The 24,804-nt window shown below is 41.5% G+C and overlaps 3 protein-coding genes across 5 annotated transcripts; 1 reads left to right on the plus strand and 2 right to left on the minus strand.

The window, feature by feature from the left end:
• The first annotated feature begins 1,366 nt into the window (after positions 1 to 1,366).
• On the plus strand, positions 1,367 to 3,162 carry ghrh (growth hormone releasing hormone). The gene is made up of 5 exons (XM_035152678.2): positions 1,367 to 1,446; positions 2,102 to 2,206; positions 2,651 to 2,755; positions 2,858 to 2,968; positions 3,068 to 3,162. Exons 1-5 carry the CDS (start codon positions 1,367 to 1,369, stop codon positions 3,078 to 3,080), a joined length of 414 nt encoding a protein of 137 aa, XP_035008569.1. The 3' UTR covers positions 3,081 to 3,162.
• Positions 3,163 to 3,828: 666 nt separating this feature from the next.
• On the minus strand, positions 3,829 to 13,683 carry rpn2 (ribophorin II). Of its 2 annotated transcripts, XM_035152653.2 has the most exons (18): positions 13,579 to 13,683; positions 13,085 to 13,275; positions 12,837 to 12,932; positions 12,045 to 12,220; positions 11,864 to 11,939; positions 11,585 to 11,719; positions 11,324 to 11,500; positions 11,104 to 11,222; positions 10,617 to 10,722; positions 9,960 to 10,051; positions 9,749 to 9,863; positions 9,347 to 9,541; positions 9,145 to 9,231; positions 8,945 to 9,040; positions 8,417 to 8,492; positions 6,128 to 6,257; positions 4,901 to 4,997; positions 3,829 to 4,467 (listed from the first exon to the last, which is right to left on the minus strand). In XM_035152653.2, exons 1-17 carry the CDS (start codon positions 13,589 to 13,591, stop codon positions 4,946 to 4,948), a joined length of 1,932 nt encoding a protein of 643 aa, XP_035008544.1. In that variant the 5' UTR covers positions 13,592 to 13,683; the 3' UTR covers positions 3,829 to 4,467; positions 4,901 to 4,945. The 2 variants fall into 2 exon arrangements, with proteins under 2 accessions (XP_035008544.1, XP_035008545.1); XM_035152654.2 differs by lacking the exon at positions 4,901 to 4,997.
• A 1,624-nt stretch (positions 13,684 to 15,307) lies between these two features.
• Positions 15,308 to 22,791, minus strand: mybl2b (v-myb avian myeloblastosis viral oncogene homolog-like 2b). Of its 2 annotated transcripts, none has more exons than XM_035153197.2 (16): positions 22,472 to 22,791; positions 21,972 to 22,068; positions 21,813 to 21,884; positions 21,617 to 21,709; positions 21,282 to 21,502; positions 21,024 to 21,156; positions 20,615 to 20,674; positions 20,228 to 20,440; positions 19,320 to 19,526; positions 18,401 to 18,673; positions 18,174 to 18,316; positions 17,986 to 18,085; positions 17,790 to 17,900; positions 16,728 to 16,832; positions 16,510 to 16,641; positions 15,308 to 16,404 (listed from the first exon to the last, which is right to left on the minus strand). In XM_035153197.2, the coding sequence occupies exons 1-16, from the start codon at positions 22,489 to 22,491 to the stop codon at positions 16,276 to 16,278; spliced, it is 2,109 nt and encodes a 702-aa protein (XP_035009088.2). In that variant the 5' UTR covers positions 22,492 to 22,791; the 3' UTR covers positions 15,308 to 16,275. The 2 variants fall into 2 exon arrangements, with proteins under 2 accessions (XP_035009088.2, XP_035009089.2); XM_035153198.2 differs by having other exon boundaries at positions 20,228 to 20,434; positions 22,472 to 22,789.
• Between the last annotated feature and the right edge of the window lie 2,013 nt (positions 22,792 to 24,804).

A 24,804-nucleotide genomic window follows, 5' to 3' on the forward strand; every position in this document is an offset into this window, starting at 1 on the left:
GCGGTCCGTTCTTCCCCTGGTACGTCAAACTTCACCGTCCGTCAGAAAATAAGGGTTCCGGGAGGCGTAAGTTTCGCAGTGACCATTTAGCAGACGACACCTTCATCCCTAAAATACCGAATGAGAGCGGGACACGTGTTTATTCAAATTGATTTATTCGAGATATTCTGTTTCCACTCTACTGCAAACACTGTCACATGTGTTGAACAACAAAGAAACAAAAACACTGTCATTATCTGAAGAAACTTTCAAAACCTTTAAAACAGTTCAACCTGTATCTCTGCAGCAAATAACAGTTAATGACACATAATGTTCATTCATTGAAAATAAATGTGTCAGGGAGCCGTTCATTCAAGGCTATTCAGGTTTTGAAGCAGCAATAGATTATTATTGTTTGCATGATAGTTCTTTTCATTGTGTTCAATAACAGATATTTGAAATGTGCTTCTGTTTTTTTGTCTGTGTGTTTTTCTCACCTTCTCTCTGAAATAAAAGTATATTGATGTTTTTCCCTATATTTTAGGGAAATATTTCCATAACGAATGTTTGATATGAAGATATAATGATAATACTAAATAAATAATGATATAACGTCAACATTGCAATGAATTTCAACCTTTAAATAATTTCTCCTCCTATCACATTCCGTGTATTCTTTCATTTCATTTATTTACTTTTTGCTTCAAATATTTTTGTAGTGTACAAGATTATTTTCAAATGTTATAATGTTCGTTATAATCATATACATTTTGAATTGATATACTTATATTATAAACCTTGTACAAACCAATTGGAATTTTTGTATTAGATTGTGATCACACCAAAAAGCTAAACATTTATTTGAGTAAAAGTTGGACAAATAGAAAGAGTGAGAGAGCATGTAGATAGCTCAGCTGGAGGAGAGAGAGAGAGAGAGAGCGAGAGAGAGAGTGTGATGTGTGATGTGGGAGTGACTGGGAGCTACAGGTTCAGTATAAACTCTCCATGGCTGCAGGAGTAACACAGAGTACTGTTCCAGTGACCCTGTTGTCCAGTGTTTCCTGGCAGTAAGCGATGATGAGCGAGGAGGGCAGCGAGTGAAGAGGAACTGCAGGGACCCTTGGAATTCACGTGAAGAATCGAGGTAACTGTGTGTAAATGTATCCTGCATGTGTGCATCAATTTAAAATCTGTCATTTGATCAAACAGTGTTGATTATTCTCCATCACAGCATGTTTCTCCTCCTGCTGCATCTTCAGTGGCTTCAGCAGAGCGATGATGAGCCTGGTGGAGGGAAACTGTGCTTTCAGCATGTTTTGTATTTCTTATGTGATTTCTACGCCTGTCATTTATTCTAGCTGTCCACTCTTGTCCAGGACGAGCTGTGATGATGGAGAAAGCTGCACTGCTGCTGTTCTGTTGCCTGGTCATGTCTTTATCAGGCTCCCCGCTCTACCCATCCATTAGGTTGGTCCTCGCTGATTCACTGAAACTACTCCCCTCTCCCTCTGGCACTACTGCTTTTTACTGTGGTCTTTAAAGTTATTTAAATTGTTTATGACAGGTCACCTCAGCCGTTCAGATTGATGAACACCAAACATAGGTATTGTTTTTTTAAACTACAACACTTCTCTCAATTCACTCAGTGTATCATTAACTGTGGCTGAGCCTTACAGAGCAGCTGACTGCTTTACATCAAATGGAAAAGTTGACGTTATCGTCACCTCTACCACTAAAAGATGAGCATATGTTACATGACACAGACAATAACAGTGGCGTGAACTCAGGGCTCAAACACATTAATAACCATGAGGAAAAACCATGTGTGATGTTTTAAACCATTCCCTGTTTGCTTCCCCTGTCAGCGCTGTGCCCTCTGCACTTGTTATGCTAACAGGGGTCAAGCTGTGTGGATTGGTCACATTAGTGTTACATGTACAGTTCACGTTGAGTCGAAGCAGCAGAATGGGTTGTACACGAGCATGTTGGCGTTAGACTGAGGATTTCTTCTTCATCATCAAACTCTCACGGTTTTGGCAGCAAAAAAAAAAAAACTGAATACATTTGTTTTGAGATGTTTGAATACATTGTTCTGTGTTTGGTTAATGGGGATGTTTCTCAGGTTCGGTCAGAGGGACACGTCCTTCCTGATGACGTCGTCTATCAGCGATCCAGCAGAGAAGCTGCAGGACGACATGAGTCATCCCAGGGAGCGAGCAGAGTTACGGTCAGTATGTTCATATGGACTCAGAAGGCTGAAGTAAAAGATGTGAGATTGTGGCATCTACCAGTGTAATGCAGATACACTTGGTTTTTAAAGTATGTGCCACTAAGATTTCTGTCTCTGCCCCAATACAGCACAGGACAATAAAAAAAAAAAAATTGTGGTGCACATATCATCTACATTTAAAGTTAAATTTGTATTAAACTGAATTCAACAGAATGTGTCTCAGATATTGAGGATCATTAACAGATTTGAACAGAATTTACAGCAGTGTTTATTCACTCAAAAGTATAGTACACATTTTGAGAAAAAAAGATCTGACAATAAAACCCCAAATATCTCAATGGCAAGTGAAGGAATATGCTTTTTTTAGAAACATTTTATCCTGAAAATTGTTCAAGAATACTGTGTAATGACTGAATTCGTTCATTCACTTTCTGATTTTAGCTCCGGACGTCACGCTGATGCCATCTTTACAAATAGTTACAGGAAGGTTCTGGGACAGATCTCTGCCAGGAAGTTCCTACAGACGGTCATGGGCAAACGGCTGGGGTAGGTAGTGCCCCAGGAGGAGTGACGTCAGGGCTGAGTGTTTCCAGAATGCCAACAGAAACACTGTGAAACATGAACCGTTGGTGTTTTGTCGTTTTGCAGCTACATGAAGCGTCAGTCAGATATCTACGAGGGGACCTATAAAGAAGATCTTACATCCATCCACAGCGACCAGAGATACAGAGGAGTGCATGGGAAAGCTCTGGGGTCCAGGTAAGTCAGTGTCATCAAACCTAATACACCACATGCAACCAGAATCTGATTATAGCAACATGTCAGTCCTTCACTAACCTGAGCTTCTCCTCCTGACAGACTGCTGAGCTGAGATCAGGGGACCAGACCGCCAGTGCTCAACGACACTCGTCTACTCATGATGACCATCACTGCTTAGTTTCTTATTCCTCCTCCAACCTTTTCTTTACAAATGAAAACAATATTGTCATTTTTTTTTTAAATCATTGCCATTAAAAGCTGTGAAGAAAACCTGCAACCTGTTGAGTTTTTGTGGCACTTGTTCAACTGGGACCACGAGTACAACGTGAACAACAGGTGGAGGTAGCATCCGAAATGGCTGCATTCCTTTCAGGTTGTGCTTGTTCACTTGTTTGGTTAAATGGGATGTTTAAATGGAGTGAAACATCAGTGTGTTATTTATCACACCTGATCTGTGACTTTTCGGTGATTAAAAATGTCTCACTCATGTGGAGTTACATCAAAACCCTGTGGCCTTAAATTAAGAAAAAACTGATTTTTAAATAAAAAGATGCATTCATAAATAATAAAAAAGTGGCAGTGGATCAAACCGAATCTTTTAAGTATGAGATTCTTTTTCGAGAACACAGAGGGGAAGGGGTCGTGAAACTACCGTTGTTTTATGGCCTTTACTGATATCTTCACCTCATGTCACAAATACATACTTTCTCTGGTTCTGTGATTACATTGCAACAGATTCTCCTGTGTCTCCCTCTCAACATTCACTGTTTCAATCCATTCATTAAACATAATAAAGATGTAATGAATCTAATTCAAATATTCTCTGGGTTCCTGTTTTTCAATAAAGACAGAGACTTTGATTCACCTCAATTTCTTTATTTCCTCCTCATCGTTACAAAAACATCACATCCTCGAATTGCCCATTTATTTATTAACATTTTTTTTTCAGGGGGACATCAACTCAGTATCAAATGGGACACGTCTGATACAGCAAACAGGCAAACACAGTGGCAAAGTTAGTAACGATCCAAGTATCAGTGCTGTTGCCAGTGTTTAAATCAGCAAAAACACATTAACTGAACTGCAGTTAGGTGAAATGGGCACTGAGCGACAAAAAAAAAAAGAGGAATGTACAAAAAAAAACACAGATGAACCCAAATTCAATGAAGAAAACCCACAAATAAAAATCCCAGCTCATGTAGAAAACTCTGGTATGTTGGACAATAAGAAAACAAATCTCACAGGAAGATGAAGTGCAATGATCAGTAGCTTTACAGTCCTCAGTGGGAGAATCTGTCGGTGAGCGTGTGTCCTCAGTGACGCCGTCGTGTCTCAAATTCTTCTGTTTGGCAACACAGACAAACTGCATGTTTTAACTTGTGATTGGACTGCTGTGCCGCATCTTAAGTCTGATTTTGTTGAACAACTCCTTGGAAATAAAATATTATCTTCGTCAGTGTCTTCTTTTTTATTTTTCTTGCAGTTATTTTTTCTCAATTCTGTGGAAGACAGGGAAAAATGAACATTAGTTAATACCGACATGGGATGAATGAAATCTTTATTTAACACCTGACCGTTGACAAGTCCTGTCAAAGAGTTGACCATGCAGCATTTTGATGTGCGCCCTTTCACAACAAACAGAATGCAGTTTGACAAAAACACAGAACTTCTCACCAAGTTTCACACGATGCAAACTTTGGTTTACAAACACAAAACATGTCACTCAAACGTGATGGCACAACCATGAGTGTTAGAGCACAATGTCATGATCATGGTGGGATGAACAAAGAGGCAAACCGGGGGGGAGGGGGGGCGGCGGGCAAGTACATGTGAACACTCGTGGGGTTAGAATGAGTGAACAGCACGCAGCCATGCACGCTGCCAGCCACTATGGGAATACACTGTGGATGCAGGCTCTGCGGAGGCCCTTACTTCAGCCTGGAAGCACGATCGACTCTTTGTTACAAACGAGGGGCTTTATCGGAGGCTCCTATACTTTGCCAACCTACTACTCTGCTCTGCAGCGATCCTGAAAGAGGAGTACAGAGACAGCAAGGTGTGGACAGAGGGGTTAAAAAGAGACAGAGGCGAGCACGAGAGAAGAAAAAAAGAAGAAATCCTGACTAGTGATAAAATGTCATTTGTGAAATCGGTAATTGCCATGTTGTACTTGCTTAAAAAGGGCTAACGCCGGGTTCACACCGGACGCGGAAGCGCCCAGAAGCATCAATTCTCGCACGCGCAGCCGCCTGGCTGTTCACACTGGACGCGCATTTCTCCACGCCGGTCAGCCCGCGATTCTGCTTTCTCCGCTGGGGGTAAATGTCTTTATAGCCACCCACCCCCTTTCTTTCTCTGTCTGTCTGTCTGCTTGTGTGCTTGTAGTGGATGGGCAGATGGGGAAATTTCCTCATGGGGGGGAAAAATTCGGGGAAATTGAAACTCCAGGAGAACAGGAGGGAAATCCAAAGTATGGGATGCATATTTGATCATTTATATCATATATAATATATCATTTATATCGTTTAAAATCTATTTTCTGTGTGTTTTCTGGCCCGATCCGCTTGAAGCGAGCGGAAAAACTAGAAACAATCGCTGCAGAGCACAAGCCTCCCTCGGTGCTGCATGTCGTTTGCAGCCGGAGTGAAAAGCCCAATTGATTGAAATGGGCGCGGAAAGGAGGCGGACAGCATTTTGTGGCACTGCGCGGCACTTCCGCGTCAGGTGTGAACCCGACGTAAGCAGGCCATCGTAAGAGTAAGCAATTCAATTGAATAATTACAAAGTGACGTCTTGAGTCAGTGACACAGGCTACAAATGGCTCACTCTGGCACCTGGAGGGCTCTACATATTGATGGTCAAAGAAATTGCACACTCAGATCATCACTCTTGCAGATCTTGATGCCACGCTTCTCTACTGGTCCAAGTAGGTACGAGATCTCTTCTTGGCAGAGAGCCTGGCACTGAGATCGGCCTCTGGGGACTAACTGACGAGCTACAGATATAGAACAGGCACTTTTCCTAAGCTTCGGAGCCAAGAGCTACCAAGAGGCCTGAAAACGCCAGACTCCTCGTCGTCTGAAAAGGGGCCAGGCTTTCTCTCTGGGATTAAGGACCCTCTAGGGTACTATCTGTGCCAGGTTCCATCAGGAGACGTACCTCTTCACTGCTTTCTGCGCCAGCATGCGGTTCCCTGCGAGGAAAGTGATGCCACCAATAATCGCCAGGTACTTCAGGGTCTGGAACATGTTCAGGTGGGTCCAGTAGACGTACATCAGGCCTAGCAAGGCTGAAATGAAACCGCAGAGTGAACATTAGCATCCTGACTAAACAGCTGCTGGGTAATGCAATATACAATACACCATCATATTTACAATTTAGTTTAACATAATCTATGTCAGTTGTATACATTAGGGTACATAAAGAACCGGGCAATGGATAAAACAATAAATAAAATGAAGGTGATATTTTCATCGATTACATTTTTGTATTGTATTTTCAGATTCATAAAAAAAACAAAAGGCAGATGCTTCAAAACACAGTCTAACAGAAGGGTTTGCAAAGTCTAACACTTAGAGAAAATCAAGTCCAGGTCACAGTCAGATTTTGAGTTCACCATTGTTTTGTTTTAACTGATATTTTTGTGCAATTAGTAAAAACTAGCACCATTAAAATCATGCTTAATTATCTTTTATTCATTCCTTTTTGCAATTAACCTATCGATCTACAGACAACTCAATGGATTACTTGTAACTGGAAGAATACGTAACGATTCAGGGGCAAGATGTGGACTTGTAGGAAGTGTGTTGAACGTTTTAGGCAGATTTGTGGATGTTAATTTACATTTACAAATAACACTTATTGAATCTAAAAGAATGTAACATGTTGTTTTGGTCACGTCTGACTGAGAAACATTTTGATGCAAATTCCAGCAGCTGGGCAGTAATATGTTTTAAAGTGTCTTAAATGTCTCCATGGGGTGAGTGGCTGCTGTTTTGGTAAAGGGGCCTCATCAGCTTCAACTACTGTGACAAACTTCCTGTAGTTTTTAGAACAGCAGTGTGCACCTGTGCATCACAGTTTGACAAACTCTGTTCTAAAACGCTGTGGAAATATGAAAGAACTGCTGTCAAATTCACATGCAACAACAGCAAGTTCTTTGTCAACAAGGTTAAGTTTTCATTGCTATTTGTCAGTTTTTCTGACTGTCAGCAGGATTACACAAACAATGCTGAGCAGAAACTTTTCCTTGAGACTTGGCAGAGCGATGAGACAAGAAAGAACTCATTAAACGTTGGAGGGTCAGATCCAGGAAATATGTTTCTATTTTCTTTGACATTGCAAGGTAAGGCATTTTTGGAACATTTTAGTGAATTCTTTAAGAAATTATTCATGGATCATGATGACAAACATCAGGTATGTTTAGGGGACTGATATCTATGTCCGTGTGAAATTTAGTGCAGCTTGATTGAATTTAAGGAGACTGTTGGAGGTATACGCTCTACTGAGTTACATTCTCGTTCAACCCTGTTTATATACTCTGACTATGATCAATATAAAAGAAACGTGTCAAACTGTTTAGTTAGTGAACATTCTGAGATTGTGTACAGAGGGAATGCCCTGATGGGGAGTTACTAAAGATGTTTTCCCATCTATAAACAGATATTTCCAACACCAGAAAAACTAACTCAAATTCATCATAGTTGTGCCACTCCCTTGACAACACATTAAGTATGTTAGTCATAACCAACATAATTTTTTCCTTTAAGATCCAACAATCGTCAAAATTTCAGCGGGAGAGAGAATCTAGAAACATTATACACTCTTTTACAAGGCTCAGTATGTCAGATGCAGTTAGTTCAATGATTGTCACCATCACCTTCTAAAGGCTCTGTGAGTGTGAGTGAGTGTGGTTGAGAGAGAATTATGCAATACCAATAATAATAATCTAAATCTATTTGTATATCATTACGTTTTAACATTACCATGATAACAATCATTTTATCATAATTTGGGTCAATACAACCATACTGTTATAGTTTCTTCTGATGAAGAAAGTTTATAACACTGTACGTTATCTTACTGCATCATCCTCTTCTACAATGGTTTTACATCCTCAACTATAAAAATTGCAGCAACAGCTGTTTATCTTAATGAACCTACTACGAAAACAGTAGACCCACATTAACGCATGTTTCTATGTGCTGGTTTTCTCAAAACACGATGAGCATTGGAAGGGAAACCCACTGTACAACACATTTTCCATCCAGAGTTTATATGTGGAATATCATGAATAATTGATGCTTCAAAATAATTAAGATTAAGCACAATGTCACCCAGTCTTCACTGCAGTTCACTTCTCATCTTGAACAGCAGCAGATGAATAGCAGATGAAGAGGCTGTAAGGTAATAGTGTGTTATCAACATTTTAAAAAGGAGGAGACTAACCTGCATGTCCTACATGGAACATAATGGTGCTGGGAGTGAAGCTGAAGTTGGAGATGTTGGCTCCGAGCTTAAACCACTGAAGAGGAGAGGGGGGAATAAAAGACAATGTGATTTCCATCCCTCTTCAAGAGCTGCAAACAAAAGGGCTGTAAAATTGTTTACAGCCTGACAAACAATGCACCGAACCACGGTGATAATAACTATTACTCAGCACTGCAAATGCCAGGGAAAAGAATACCTCCTAGCTTTTGTGATTTCAAATTAAAATAAGCATTATATTCAAGCAGTACTGGAGCCTCATTCACTGAGGACGAAGGCTTCCTACTGAAGAGCTTTTCTGGGGGAAAAACTAGACCACTGTGTTTACAACAACAACACTGAATGCTCGGTTTAATTAATAATGGGATTAGGATCGTTTTTAGGTCTGCCCTTAAATAAGATAAATTATTATTTCCACGCATTTGCTCTAGTTTAGCTGAGGGCAAGAATAAAAACATGGAACATTTTGCACAAAGTGTGAAACCTTACCAGGATGAGCAGAAGCAGTAAAGGAGACAGGACGAGTGCGGTGAAGGCGTTTGAGACCACGGTGGGAGGCTTCTTCTCTGGTTCTCTGAATAAGTGCTGCAGAGACAAGGAGATTTTAAACAGCTGGAAAACTACCCAAAGCATCTCATTGTATTTTCTGTTGTCGTGCACCAAACCAAATACAGTTTAAATAACATTACCTGGATCTCTGGTTTGGGCACATAAAGGGTCTTGGACTGAATAGTGGCTGGGGCCTCTTCATCCACAAACTTCAGAACAACATCAGCCTTTCAAAAAGATTACAACTCAGGTTTAGAGCGCAGTGTTGACATCTCATTGTCTGGTTATTCAGTAAATTATCCTCATTGTTTACCACCATTCAGTTGGACAATAGAAACTCACCACATTCCACAAGATGGGATTCTCCAAGGTTGCGTCCCCAACAATGAGATGGAGGGAATAGATTCCAGAGATGGAGTCAAACTCAGACTTCCGCTCCGCTGTGTCCAACTCAAACTTGTACAGGTTCTTGCTGTCGGGTTCAGCCACAAAAATGACCTCCTGGCCAGTTTTCTGATTGTGCAGTCGAACAAAAGTCTGGGACAGAGAAAGTCAAAAGATCTTAATCCTAAATGCAGAGAGACCCATTGTCCCAAATAGTCAGTGACTGTACTTGTTCTGATGATTGCTTTGACTAACCGCATTTATAATATAATGGTTGCATGGTCACACAAGTGATAATGAAAGTAGATGGAGTGAGCGTCATTGAAGAGACTTGACGTGTGTCTCACTGTGATTACATACCTGGTGAGGGGTGAGCTCCACTCCAGTGTTGACGTCAACCAGCTGGAAGGACATGGCAAAGTTCTGGTGGCTGTCTGCGGTGAATGCGCTCTTGCTTTTGGAGGGATAGTCCACTCTGGGTCATTTAGAAAAAGGAACGCAGTAAGTCTTACATGGTCATGCCACTAAGGATCAGCAAAACACAATTCACTTCTCAAACTCGTTTTCTGACCTGGTGGTCTTTGTGCCGATGCTCTGGTCCTTGTCCACCACAGAGAGGTCCATGCTAGTAATGGCCACCTCAGTGGACACCTTTACTTTCAGCTGCAGGTTAACAGAGTCAGAACATGAGTTTCATCTACTGTAATCAGGGGATGTGAGCACATTATCATTTGCATCCCTTTGCTTCACATTTGTCATTTCAAACAGGCCAAATAGAAGGTCTCAAAATTGTAATTTTTTGATTTTCCTGTGCTCTGATATTTTACTCTTTATGTTTACTTTGTGATTAAAACAATAAAGCTCCAGTGATTTGGGTTTGTAGTTCCAAAAAGTTGAGGTGCTTGGAAAAATCATTAAAACAAGCTTCTGGTTCTCTGTATGAGTGAAGCTCCATACATTTTAAATAATACATTTGAATTTATTTAAATAAAACATTTACTATAATTACTATAGAGAACTTTAGAAAGTTCCTTCAGAGTCATTGAATCAACCTATACAACTGCTTTTAGTATCACCTGCATACACACCTGCAATGTGTGGCGTGGTCCTATACTTTTACTTCCAACTGAAAATTACTACAACCTGCACATCATTGGAAACTATTTTAAATTATGCACTGCTAAAGAAAAGCCTTAATAACCAAGTAAAAAACTAAAAAAAAAATCACCTCGACGTGATTGGCCACCAGTCGGGTATCCCCAGTTACTGCAATGGTAAACTGGTAATATCCACTGGCGGGCTGGGTGGACATGAAGTTCAATTCAAAGACGCCACTAGAAAAAAGGAATTATACAGTTAATGTTGTAGCAAAACCAGACAGTACTGATGAATAAAAACTGCTTTACAAAACACCTCATTATTAATTGATGGATAAATGAATTAATAAAACAAATGAAGTAGGTATATCTGCAAAGGAACTGGGTGAGCTTAGTTAAAACATCATCTATTCAAACTAAACTGATCAAAAAATACATTTGTGTGAATTTATTACGTTCACACTCTGACCACTAAGAAAGATTTAAGGGCTGAACAATGAGATATATATATATAAAAATCAAGAGAGAAAGAGAGAATCTTCCACTTGTTGGGATCAAGAAGTTGGAAGCCTGCGAGAGTAATGTAAACCTGGCACTAATGTCTCAAACAGTACATACTCATTAAGGGTGAAGGGTGCTTGGCTGAGTATGATGCTCTTGGAGGTCACAGCATGCGCAGATTCCACCAGCACATTGGCTGTAGCCAGAGGTTGAGACATGACATCAGTAACAAGGAGCTGTGAAGGCAACACAGAGAGAGAGAGAGAGAGCGTCTCACTACAGGATGATCACAAACCACACAGGGGACAGTAGCTTGGTTAAGATTGGACGTGCATACCTGCAGGGTTGGCTGGCTGTGGGACACTGTGGCTGGGCCCTGAGCACTGACGATGACCGGCACATGAAAGCGGTTGCTGGAAAGAGCAGCAGCGGCACTCGCCACGCTGAAAGCTTCGGCCAGAGAGTCCCAGGATTTCTTGCTGAAGATGGAATTCACCAGCTGAATGACCTGTTCCTGTGGGGGAGAACAAATCTTCTATTAAACATTTGAAGAGAGATGACAAAACCTGACGTAACTCCTGATGGACATAAATCGTACCTCCTTGAGAGGGGGCTCCATGTCTACATGATCTGACAGGGAGTAAGCAGCAGTCACAAACATGGCAGTTGCCTCAAGTCCCTCTTCAAACTGTAGGTAGATTCCACCAAGGTCATCCAAACGAGCCGTCAGATCCTGAAAGGAAAAAGCAAAAATGAATTAGAAACATGATTATACTTGAAAACAAAAAACACTTAACATAATTGAAAGTCCATTGTGTCTCGCTCTGAGTCAAAGAACAGTGAAACAGCACCACCTGCTGGAGGTTAAACAGCTCACCTCAATTTCCTCCAATATTCCTCCGAGTTCCGCCTGCTGGGAGAGGCGAGCAGCTGTTTGCAGAGCTGAGGTGATGCTGCCCAAAGAGAACATTGTTGTGAATTCAAATAATTTAGCTTGTGAGCACTACAGGGCTCTTCCCACAGGCTGCTCTCAACAAACCAGCACAACTAACACTTACGCCATAACATTGTCCTCCTTGTTGATGCGACCTGCCAGGGCACCTACGACCTCCTGAGAGGCCACGGGAAGTCCCAAAGAGCTGAGTGCACTCACAGCACGATGAATCTGAGTCATGGTGGAGTCTTCACTAACTGCTGCCAGGAGGATGTCACGGGTTTCATTGGACACAGGGATCTATGGGGACAACAAAAAAATGTAATTTAAAGGTTGGTATTATACTGGTGTTTGCACTAAAGCTCAGCATCAGCCACTATATCTTGATCATGAAATGCAGATCTAATACTTGAACAAATCTGGATTTTTTTTGAAGTTCTTCAAACAACAATTGCACTTAAAGCGCATACTAGGCTCCACCAAGGCCCAAAAGTCCCTTTAAAATCAATCAAGCTGCACCAAAGTTTACAAACTGATGGATATCAGTGCCCTGAATATACTTTATATTTTCATTGATATACTTGAATTATTCCTCAAGGAAATCAGTGAAAATGTAAAAATCTATTACAATATTGAAAAAAGAGAAAACTATTCCAGGATCTGCCTCAAATTTACTGGGTTTTTCCTTGAGTCATGTCCCACCCCTCCACATCATTTAATGGAAATCTGATTATTTCGGGGGCGTAATCGTTGTAAATATAAAATTAACATGCTGATGGAACCGTAACCTCCTTGGCAGAGGCAATAGTTATATTAATGTATTTTCCTATATTGTCCAGTCCCAACACACACTTATTTTCTGTAAATAATGTTTGTGTTGATAAACATGTCAGTAGAACAGTTTTGTATTTCATACCTCACATCCTGAAATGGCCTGACTGGTCTCAGCAGCAAAGAAGATCGAGTCAACACTCATGGGATCAAACTGGGATTTCAGGAACTGACAAACGTGCTGGAGACAAAAACACATTTACAAAGATAAAGAACATTTGTGTTGGACGTGGAATTTGATGTGTGTGCAGATCATTTGAATTATGAATGCATATTTAATTCAAGCGCCCAGTCATTCCGCGACAGAGTTAATAACCTGGAGTGATCACTTACATCGTGATCAGGAACAGCCGCTCCCAGCTTGGTCAGCCCGACCACAGAGTGGTAGGCGGACTCCAGGTCGGTGAACTGCGGGCTCAGGACGCTCTGCAGCCGGGCCACGTCGGCCAAGGAGAGGTGGTGCGCCGGGGTTAGCGCCTGAGCTCCGGCGAGAGCCAGACACAAGAGGAACCACTCGAACACCCCTGCGGACACGGAGAAACGCACCAGTGTTATCCGGGGGGAAACGTGGGCTCGGTTAGTTCGATCCGAGAAAAGGAAACAAAACATTTTGTCTCGTATTCAGTCAATGAGATAAAGCTCCGTCGAGTCGATGCAGGTTTAGCTAGGAAGCGAGCAAGCTAACGTGAGGAGGAAGCAGCTCACTACGACGCCATTTCTTCCTTATTAGTTCAACACAAGTCGAATAACTGCACATGTGACGCCATTGAAACTAAAAACACACACATGCAACATTATTTCCTTAATTGATGAATGAATTCACTTACTAAGCCGGTCCATGTCTTCCAGTCTAATGCAGCGTCACCAAAACCGACGAGTACTTCCGGTGTCTCAGAAGGAGCTGTCAGCAGAGGTCAAACATCCGGTTACACCTTTTACATTTCAAAATAAAAGCACGGCACTAGTTTGATGTGATGTATTATAGCCATAGGTTACATTTTAACTTTTTATTGACGAATAGAATATTCAGAAGTACATGTTAGGGACAAACACAGCGGACACAACATATATCCAGGTTACAATAATAATAATAGAGTAAAAACAAGATAAAATAAAACCTTGTAAGATGATTTTTTTTTTTTTAAAGCAGAACTGAGAGATAGCACATGTGTCATATGTGTCTATAAGAAAGATTTAAAAGAAGATGAGGCGTTTTTCAGACGGATCTCTTAAGGGAGATCGTTCCACAGAGTGGGAAGTATTATTATTATTACTATTATTAATAATAATAATCTGTGATTGGTAGACAATAGAGTTTATCATTGAAAGAAAATGATAGCTGACAGTAGCTTCTGTCTGACTTAAGTTCCTGGAAGTCACCACCCACCACCACTGGTTAAATGACAAATAGTTCAGAGGTTCCAGTTTAAACACTTTATTAAGTCTCATGCAGATGTGCACCATTTCTAAACTCAGATCTTTTTTTAGTACTTCTGACCTGGAGAAAGTTAGCCATGCCCTCATATTCTCAGGCCTTGATTACTACAACTCGTTGTATTTTGGCATCACCCAATCTTCATTATCCGGTCGCCAACTGGTCCAAAATGCAGCAGCAAGACTTTTAACAAGGTCAAAAAAGAGGGAGCACATTACACCAATCCTCACCTCGCTACACTGGTTGCCTGTCAGCTACAGGATTCATTTTTAAAGTCTTATGTCTGTGTGCAAGGCACTAAATGGTCTTGCCCCATCCTACATCGCAGACCTCCTGGCCCCATACCACACAGTCAGGGCATTGAGATCATCTGAGCAGAGACTGCTGTCTGTGTCCGGATCAAGGTCTCAGTGTTTTGGGGACAGGACCTTCTCCATCGCTGTCCCAAAACTCTGGAACTCTCTCCCTCCCATCTCCCGAATCTCCCCCTCAAAAGAAATGCTCAAAAGTCATCTGAGAACACACTTTGATTCTTTAACCTTTCAATGTGCCAACATTGTTGTGAGTATGTTGATTGTTGTTTTTATAGATATCAATACATTTCTATTATCACTTTTCTGTAAAGCACTTTGGATCACCAATGTTGTTTAAACTAAAGTGCTATATAAATAAAGATGAAGTTATCAGGTATCAAATGTATGTGGGTCTGTGTGTCTTTATGTGTGCTTTATAAGAAGGGAAGAATGACCAAACGCAAAAAAAATACTCAAAGAAATCCTTTCACTCAACATTACACATTGGATGATAAGTGGGTGTCTGGATTGAGCTACCACTATGCCCAGCACAGCCACAAGGTGGCCCCGTTACACCAGCATGATCCTGAATTACTTTAAACTTTAGTGCAGGCAAATCACTCAGGCTGATATAGGATGCAGAAGCCTAAAATACACAGTAACGTGAACAAATTTAGCCTGAAAATTCATACAAGTGATAAATATAAAGATCTTTATAAAGGTATTTTTCCCAATCCATTGTTCTTTTGTCTTATTTTGAATGGGAAACTAAAACCTGTAATCAGCTTCTACCATACAACAAACTGCACAAAACTATTAAACACATCATTACATTGAGCTGAACTGTATTTAATGTGACCCTCCTTTATCTGAACCCGTTAGTAAACCACTTGTCACATGTTCAATTACAGGGTTGCATCACATGTTAGGAAGAAGCAATAACATTTGTTTTATTACATTTCTTAGCAAAATGTTGTATGATGAAGTAAAAGCATACAACACTAAATATTTACAAACAGTGCCAAATTGCATAACATAATAATTACCGACGAAGGTCAGTACAGCTTCCATGCCCCCATCACATCAAACATTTGAATATTGCATAAAAAACAAACTTCTCACTTTGTTGAATCTTAATGAGTAGAAAGTCACCTTGATGTGGGCTGCAGCCTCAACTTTTTTCAGCAGGCATCAAATTCTCCCCCGATGAGGTCACTGATAATGTTTCATTAATCTATAAATTAGCTAAACAGATCTGAACAAGAAAATCTTCAATTAACACTTTAACAAGGACTGTGCGTGCATTAAATGCATCACAAATCAACCTGTCTGAATTTACTCCTTAATCAAACCTACAGTATATTATATTACAAATATAGACATGAAAATTCAACCCCGAGTGTTTGTACTGGTCACAATTTTAAAACACTGTTAAATAACAGATCCTCACCAATGTAAAACCATGTCTTTTCAGGTAGCAAAGGTAAAGAGTCGTGATTTTGATATTTTACATTCATTGTTCTTTTCAAAACACGTTTAACAGGCAACACAATGAAATATGATTCTAGCTTCCAGTCTTGTGAAGGCCACTGGAGTGAGACTAAATCTAAAAGTACAGTTCTCTCTTGAATTGTTGATTGAGCTATATACTGTTATTGTTTTGATTGCTAATGACTTGTTCAAAAACTGTGCTTAACCTACTCACGACATGGTTTTTTTTCTCCAACATTAAAAATGCCAGGTACAAACATTGTGTACTGTATGTGCGACATGTTGGTGGAAAGATGAGAGACGTCTCAGGACAGAATCAGAGCCCGGTTGGGTGCGTGGGATTTTAGAGATCGAAGGTAGCGCCTGGCTTTCTCCGTCATTATGAGCTGGTCTTTAGTTTGTCCACAAACAACCTTTTCCCACTCTTTCGACATCTGAAAGGAGAGAAAATATGTCGCGGTAGAATTAGGTCAAAGTAGAAAAGCAATTTTCCACTGATGAGGATATTTGTTCCTTCTAAGGTTAAATCTTAAACTTACAGGAACTGGGGGCACCATGCTGGGGAATATGGCACTGTCGCTTGGTCCCAGAAGGAAGCCTTGATCCAAAATATTGTCATGCCTCTTACTGCAAAATGACGAGGAGTTCAGAGGAACCGTAACAGGTTCTTCCTGTGGACAAAAATGAACAAAAAGTCAAGATTTAGAACTCATCAAATCTGCAAACAGAAAAATTTAATTTGTACACTTTTCTTTACCTTGATGCTCTGATCGAATTCAGTCTTGATGGATTTGCGCTTTGTCACTTGGCAGTCCATGACATCTAGGGCCAACGACTTCCGCACTTTCTTCGTAGGTCGATGCTTGGAATAAAAACAACAAAAAGCACCAAGACATGAACAAAAAGCTTCCAAAGGAATGTTGATGAGATTTTCTGTCTAAAATAAAGGCAATGACAATAATTACATAATCAGCCAATCAAATGGCAGCAGTGCTATTCATAAAATCATGCAGCGACAGTATAATGGTGTGCTCACAGCAAAAGCATTTTCCCCGTGTCAAGGTTACATACTAAGTCGATGCAAAGACACAAATTTGAGTCCAGACGCGTCTTTGCATTGACTTTGTATGAAATCTCGACGTGCGAAAATTTTTGCATCATGTTCGGTGTGAACACACCATTAAATCAGAATGGGGCCAAAGACTAAAATCAGCCAGTGCGCAGCAGTTCTGCAGTGAACTTAAGTCACCTCCAGTCACAAGATTTGAATCAAACAGAACACCTTTGTGTTGTGGTACAACAGTAGATTAGCAGAAGTAATAATGTGCAGGAGACAGATCTGTTGAAGTGATGTTGAGCAGAATCTTTGAGGAACCATCTTGTGGCGACAATGTCTAGGTGAACAGAGAGTTTTGAGAGCAAAGGGAGGCTCTACATAGTACTAGTGTGCTGTTCCTAGTTAGATGCTTGCACTGGGGGTGTTGTTAGTGTAAAGCATTCTTGCATGGTGGCGGCAAATGTGTTTCTGGTTGGGGGAACTGAATGGACAAGTGTTTTCACATTCACTTGCTCCTGTGTAGCTGCCTGTCGACAAACAATGGAGGACTGTCCCTGTCATGCACTGCTCCAAGGTGTGAATTTGTCCGTATGTCAACAGACTGTTCTAGCGACCGCAGAACAAACAGATGTGGGAGGGGTAGAGCGAGGAGAGATTGTCCACAAGTTAAATAGCAGCAAAGGGTGCGTTTCTCTGGGGCAGATGGATGGAATAATTCAAAAAATAAAAATAAAAACATGGTAAAAGTTGACTTATTGTTACCATTGTTTTGCGTCTTTGCTCGGGCGGAGAGAAACGTACAGCCCCCAAGTCAATTCCGGCATCTCTTCGGATGACCTCGTTTATGTCGTCCTCGAGGTTTGGAGTCTGAGGCTGAGATAACGCAGCAGAAAACAGTGTTAATGCAGTTGTTAATAAATAACAATAAACCCACTGAGAGTCACAGACAGACACTGACCAGAGGCTGCAGAGGGCCGTACTTCTCCATGGCATTTTTGAATGGCGTTGGAGTTCGTGGTGTCTCGCAGAGATCGGACTTGTGGTTGGGTGTCACAAATCTACATGAAAACAAAATGTGAACACTGAGGCTCAAAATCAAAAAGTATAGTGACGGAACACTTAACACCAGATGTGGGGAGCACGTACGCTGAGTTCTCCTTTTGAGTGAGGGGCGTTTTGTCTCGCTGCAGTGGTGTCGTAACAATGGCTCTCTGGCTGCACACAGGCGTGGACGTGAGGGACGGGTTCTCCAGGTCGTGAGTATCCTGTTTGGTCCACATGTTGAGGAACTGAAACAACACATTAGTTAACTTCACATGACACAAGAGGGAGCAGCACAGTCTGTAGTACAGAGTTAAAGTCTAAGAGCTCACTTGAGATGGAGAAAAGGGCAAGATTTTGACAGGAGTGCTCTTGGGAGTCATGGAGTTATTGCCATCGGGAGACAAGGCGATGTATCTCCGGCTTCTGCGGTTCAGTGAGGAGGGTGGCGTCACCCCTCCCGGAGAGATGGGGATGAGTTCCCCTCTGCTGCCTTTGCTCAACTCCTGCAATGCGCTGCCCTCCAGACGAAACTGGTGGCGCTCGGGGCTCGGACTCTCCTCGGGCAGGTCAAAGGCTGCGAGGTTGCACCAGCCATCCAGGTCCTGAGAGCAGAGGACACATTTTGCTTGTTACTTGAACACCATTCTCCATCAGTAGATTAAAGCAGTCACTAAACAGTAGCTTAGAGGAGTGAGTGCTATTACATACACATGTAAATTATATGTTTTGCTGTTAGAGGTGTGACTGTGGCCCTATTCATGTCTCGTATTAAAATGCATCCTGAATGCACCTCATTCTTGTCGGGTCTTTGTAATCAGATCTCACTTTTCCATCTTCATGCAGATAATTATGTCATTTGTGTTCATGAAGATGATTGTTTTAACCCAATCTGAGAGATCAGAGTCAGGAGGGACTGACGAATCTCGTGCAGCTCTGCTTTGATGAAAGTTTTCACCAATTTCAGAAAAGTACCAATCATTATGTGTTGATCAATCAGTGTTGATATTGAAGCCACAAACAAAACAACATATGGGAACTGAGAATAGTAAAAATATGTCAGATTCATTGTGAAACGGTTGCGGGTCAGAGAACATCAGCTGAGAAGGTGGTCCTTCATATGTGGCCCATGACGCATTTTTGTTCGCTCACACCTTACATTAAAAGCTGTCCACTTGTGATTAGATCACGCAGGACAAGTGTTGATGCCACGTCTGAATGGGGTCTGTGTCGAGTACTGGAGATTCTTACCCCATCCACCAAGTCCATCACCTCCTTCAGGCCCGGGCCAGCAGGGGAGAGGAAGCCAGAGCTGTCCACCACCCAGCTGGAGCGGGTAGCTTCTCCTGAGGTGTCTGCTTCTGTCTTAATGGAACAGCTGCCCTTTGGAGAGAGGACAGTCTTGGACGGCCCTGCTTCGCTGGGGCTGGTTTCATCGAGGGCTGGGACTGGCATCTCCTGCACCAGGTGACAAAAGTAGACAACTTTATCAACCGTGTTGCTAAAACAAACGCTAGTAACTATTGAGTAATGCGGATATTATATCAGTTCACTTTATGTCCAACAAGTAACAGAGATTGAAGTTTTCAAAACCTTGTTGTGGCGGAGTGATTTTAACAGATTTTGTTTTACTCTCGTTTTGATTGGTTTAGAATCACACTGAACTCCAATGTCAGCATCGCTGGTTTAAGGTCCTGGACCCAGAATTAATTAAAGGGCCTTGGACCAAAGAGGAGGATGATAAGCTCGGTAACTTGTTCATGAGCAGGAGTTTGAAATATGATTATACTTAAAGCAGTCAATATTTCCAGTGTGATTTGTGATGGAGTTGTAATACATATGCACACTCCTCAGGTCATAGAGCTTGTAAATGTCTACGGCAACAAACAGTGGGCAATGGTAGCCAAGCATTTGAAAGGCAGACTGGGGAAGCAGTGCAGAGAACGCTGGCACAACCATCTCAATCCCAATGTGAAGAAGTCATCGTGGACAGCCGAGGAGGATCTCATCATCTTCAAAGCTCACTCTCTGCTGGGAAACCGCTGGGCTGAAATCGCCAAGCTCCTCCATCGATGTTCTGGTTGAACACCTCAGGGGCTTAAATTGTTTACATGATTTTCATCTGAATGGGGTCTGTGTCGAGTACTGGAGATTCTTACCTCATCCACCAAGTCCATCAACTCCTTCAGGCCCGGGCCAGCAGGGGAGAGGAAGCCAGAGCTGTCCACCACCCAGCTGGAGCGGGTAGCTTCTCCTGAGGGGTCTGCTTCTGTCTTAATGGAACAGCTGCCCTTTGGAGAGAGGACAGTCTTGGACGGCCCTGCTTCGCTGGGGCTGGTTTCATCGAGGGCTGGGACTGGCATCTCCTGCACCAGGTGACAAGAGTAGACAACTTTATCAACCGTGTCGCTAAAAAAACACTATGTATAACTATGGAGTAACGCGGCTATTATATCAGTTCACTTTATGTCCAACAAGTAACAGTGTTTGAAGTTTTCAAAACCTTGTTGTATTTAAAACCTGTTATTTTTAAAGTGGTCACTTACTGGAGGATGTGTGTTCTGCTCTGGGTCGTTGTCGTCGCCTTCCTGAGAGCAACCAGGAATCTGTGTATTCAGAGAGCAACATTTTTATTGGACTAAATAAATCCAGCATCATTCTGCCCCATTGTATGATTTTCTTTCTCATGACAGTATTTCAAAATCAGAATCAGTGGTGGGTGATGTGTAACACACCAGCATCTGCACCACCATGCCACATCCAATTTTTAACAGATGTTGACTCAGCTCTGTGACTACCTCAGTTGCCAGCTTCATGGCAAAACAACAATGTCCCCCTTTCCATGTTTGTAACTTTGATAAGGAACAGAAGGGCAGAATAAAGGCTCAACATTCTTTGGCCTGCGTTTAATACTGGATCCATCTCCCAGGAGAACATCCTGGAAAGAAAACCCACCTGCACATCCTTATTCACACGGGCCAACATATCTTCAAGTTCTTCCGGCTTTAAGACCTCCCCGGCATAGAAGCCCATCTCCAACTTCCGTTTGATGGTCGAATTCCAGTGATTCTTCACTGCGTTGTCTGTTCTGTGAATAAATGTCATGACATGAATCCTATCAAGATGGCAAGGATTCATTTCTCTGCAAAAAATCATGTGAACAATTTAATCCCCTGAGCTGTTCAACCAGAACATCGACGGAGAGTCTTTTACCTTCCAGGGAGCAGCTTGGCGATTTCAGCCCAGCGGTTTCCCAGCAGAGAGTGAGCTTTGAAGATGATGAGATCCTCCTCGGCTGTCCACGATGACTTCTTCACATTGGGATTGAGATGGTTGTGCCAGCGTTCTCTGCACTGCTTCCCCAGTCTGCCTTTCAGATGCTTGGCTACCATTGCCCACTGTTTGTTGCCGTAGACATTTACAAGCTCTATGACCTGAGGAGTGTGCATATGTATTACAACTCCATCACAAATCACACCGGAAATATTGACTGCTTTAGGTATAATCATATTTCAAACCCCTGCATTACTCGTGAACAAGTTACCTACCTTATCATCCTCCTCTTTGGTCCAAGGCCCTTTAATTAATTCTGGGTCCAGGACCTTAAACCAGCGATGCTGACATTGGAGTTCAGTGTGATTCTAAACCAAACAACACAAGAGTAAAACAAAATAATCTGTTAAAATCACTCCGCCACTGAAGCCCTCATGTTTACTATAATAACCAACAGAAAGTTAAACTCACTGGTATGTGGCTGGCAAAATATTTCCAATCAGTTGGTCCCAGTTTCTGAACCAGAGCCTTGAGCTTGTCATCCTGTCAACAGGAACAAATTAGCATGATTCACGTTCTACTGAATCAGTAGCGGAGACAAATTGCGAAAGGACATATCCGGACAGTTACCTCCTCTTGTTTCCACTTCACCTTGACCCTGCCACCGTCCCTCTGCTCGGCCACGTCAGAGTCAGTGTCCTGGACCATGGCCTCCTCCCCATCCTCACTGAAAGAGCAGCACAGCGCTGAGTGCATGAAGCCAAGTGACAGTGAAAAAGGAACCCTCCGCTGCTCGGCCCACCCTTGTGGTGGAACTTGATTATCAGGTTTATCACCGCAAAAAGCTAGGTCACACACATACACTGTTGTATATTAGAATGAGCACAATATTAGATTCATTTGATCAATATAACCTTATGGGAAGTGTGTCTGGCGCTTTTTATGGGAAAGGGCGGCACACACACACAACAGTCCGTGAACTACTCATACGTTCAGGCCACATAATAAAGTTATAACTAATATAACTGGAGGTTTTAATACAGTAAAATTACAAAGAAGCGTTGAATCCACATGAGATCAAATATAAGTCTTGTTGTATTTAAGGTTTAAGACAAACAAAAACAACTTACCCGCGCGGCCACCAGGACATTTCCCTCTGTTTCTGTTGTTTACGCTGCGACGGTGGGAAGTCCTGCTGCCGTTACACCTCATGTATGTGCTCCGTTGCTTGAAATGTTTATACGGTGTGTAACCCGGCGAGCGGCGGTGGCGGAGGCTGGTTGTCGGTGTGTAGCCGGTGAGTTGTCGGGGTTTGGGCCGGAGGAGGCAGCGGAGCAGAGCGGGTTTCCTCCGCGCTCCTGGATTTCTATCTCGCGCTCTTCTCTAGCGTCCTAACCGGGTAGTGACGTAGCTGAACTTCCGCTGAGGGGCTGGCCTTCAAAAGAAAGCTTTAACGAATGGGTTTGTGCAACTCTTAGTCAAAACTAAAGCTCCACACTTCTTTTAAGGACAGAAGCACTTTCAAATGTCCTCACATATCCACAGAGCACAAGACGTAGAGAGCATTCAGCATCATTTCACCAGTCATATATTAACTGATTAAAAATCTGCCAGATTGACACACTTTATTCTTCGTCATCGATGCCAGATGATCTTAAAACACAGAAGCTTGTCTTTCCTGAAACAAAGGGACAAGCAGCTCACTTCCACCTGCCGCCAATGTCTGGTGGAAAAGGAGGAGCTCTACGTAAATTAAAGGATAAAGCTGCGGAGGCGGGGCATGGGAAACAAAAAACAAACAAACAAAAAAACACGGATTTATCGCGAGATGAAGGAAGCTGAAATCCAGCACATCCAGTGTTGCCACGCAACACATCTGCAATACAAACAGATCCTAGTTAAAGAAAAATCACATGGCAACAGAAAGAACATGTTCAATACATTGATACAATATAATAATACATTTAAATAGTGAAACAATAAAATCAAAGACATGAAATAAGATAGATCAATAAGAGCATGTTAGCAATAAAACAAAGACTTAGGATGAAAGCATAAAACTAGTAGAGGGTATAATAAGAAGTAAACAAATTCATAGACAATGGTGTTAACAAAATGATACAATTAATTAAAAGCAAGATAACATAAATGGGTCTTGAGTTGTCGCTTAAAACTATCAACAGAAGTAGCTTGTCTGTTCACATCACTCAATTTTCCTGTGTGATATTTAATTTTTTTATAAGACAAACAACAGCCACCTAATCTGAAGAATACTGCATCAAATGCTCATTTTTGTTAATCTTCCTTTATAAACTTAATTACAACCTTGTTCAAATATTTTTGGAGATTTTATGTTGTATGATCAATGCCAAAGTTTCTTAGAGTTTTTAGGACAAAGTCAAGCATAGAACTTAATTAATCAGCGCTGGTTCTGACACCAACCAGTCAGAGATACACCGGCTCTACACCTGCACCATCAGTCTCATCCAGGCACCCAGTGCCTGAGGAGAGAGCCTGGAGAAGAGGCCTCACAGCTGCCACCCCTGGCAGCACTCATCCCTGAACAACTGACGTCATCTCAAAGGGACCCCACCTCGACCCAACTTGATGTAACCAGCTGCCGAACCACGGTCTGAATTCCAGCCGAGAAGGAATATTGAATTGAATATTCCCTAAGTTATCATCCTTGTAGATATTCCCTTCCTAATAGATGTCAATCAATAAATCTCATATATTTTTATATCTGTTGTTGCATTGTGTGTTCTTTTGAGGTAGAGAACAATCAATAATTAATAACTACATTATCTGGGACTGATAATTAATTAAATTATATAAATTTTATCCGATGGGAGCTGGTGCCCCTTTTCCATAACAAGTGAATCATCATAAAACTACAATAAAGACATTCCCACAAACTGATCACATTCAAGAAAAACATAAACATACTTGAGGCCCCTGTGACCTGTTGATCTTTGGCAGCCAAAATCGAATCATTACATACCAACGTACATCTCGAAAAAAGAATGCCTCTAGTCAGTGGCATAGCAGGGAGGCAAAAAATGATACTGTCTATGGCTGTACATTATTGTCTTCCTCTGCACCTACCTTGGATCAAAGGCGACAGTGGATTTTAGAGTACTGGATGATAATATAAAAGTAGGACGCACAAGTTAACCATTCTTAAAGATTCATCATTGTTTGCTGTGTAAATATTTATTTCATTTTATTTTTGTTAATCACTGGATCCATGAGTGAGGACTCATGCAGACTTGTTTGTCTAAATCAAAATGTTTTTAAATATTTGAATATTTAAATAAAAGTGTGTTTTTCCACAATTGAATACAAAAGAGAGATTATAAACATCATATACATGTTTTTATTTCAAAACACAAAAGTACCAAGTTGTTGAATTATATTCTACTGTTGAACCTGTATGTTGAAAAGGCAGAGTTGAAAATTATGA

Source organism: Hippoglossus stenolepis, chromosome 3 (genome assembly GCF_022539355.2).
Source record: "Hippoglossus stenolepis isolate QCI-W04-F060 chromosome 3, HSTE1.2, whole genome shotgun sequence".
Lineage (NCBI taxonomy): Eukaryota > Metazoa > Chordata > Actinopteri > Pleuronectiformes > Pleuronectidae > Hippoglossus > Hippoglossus stenolepis.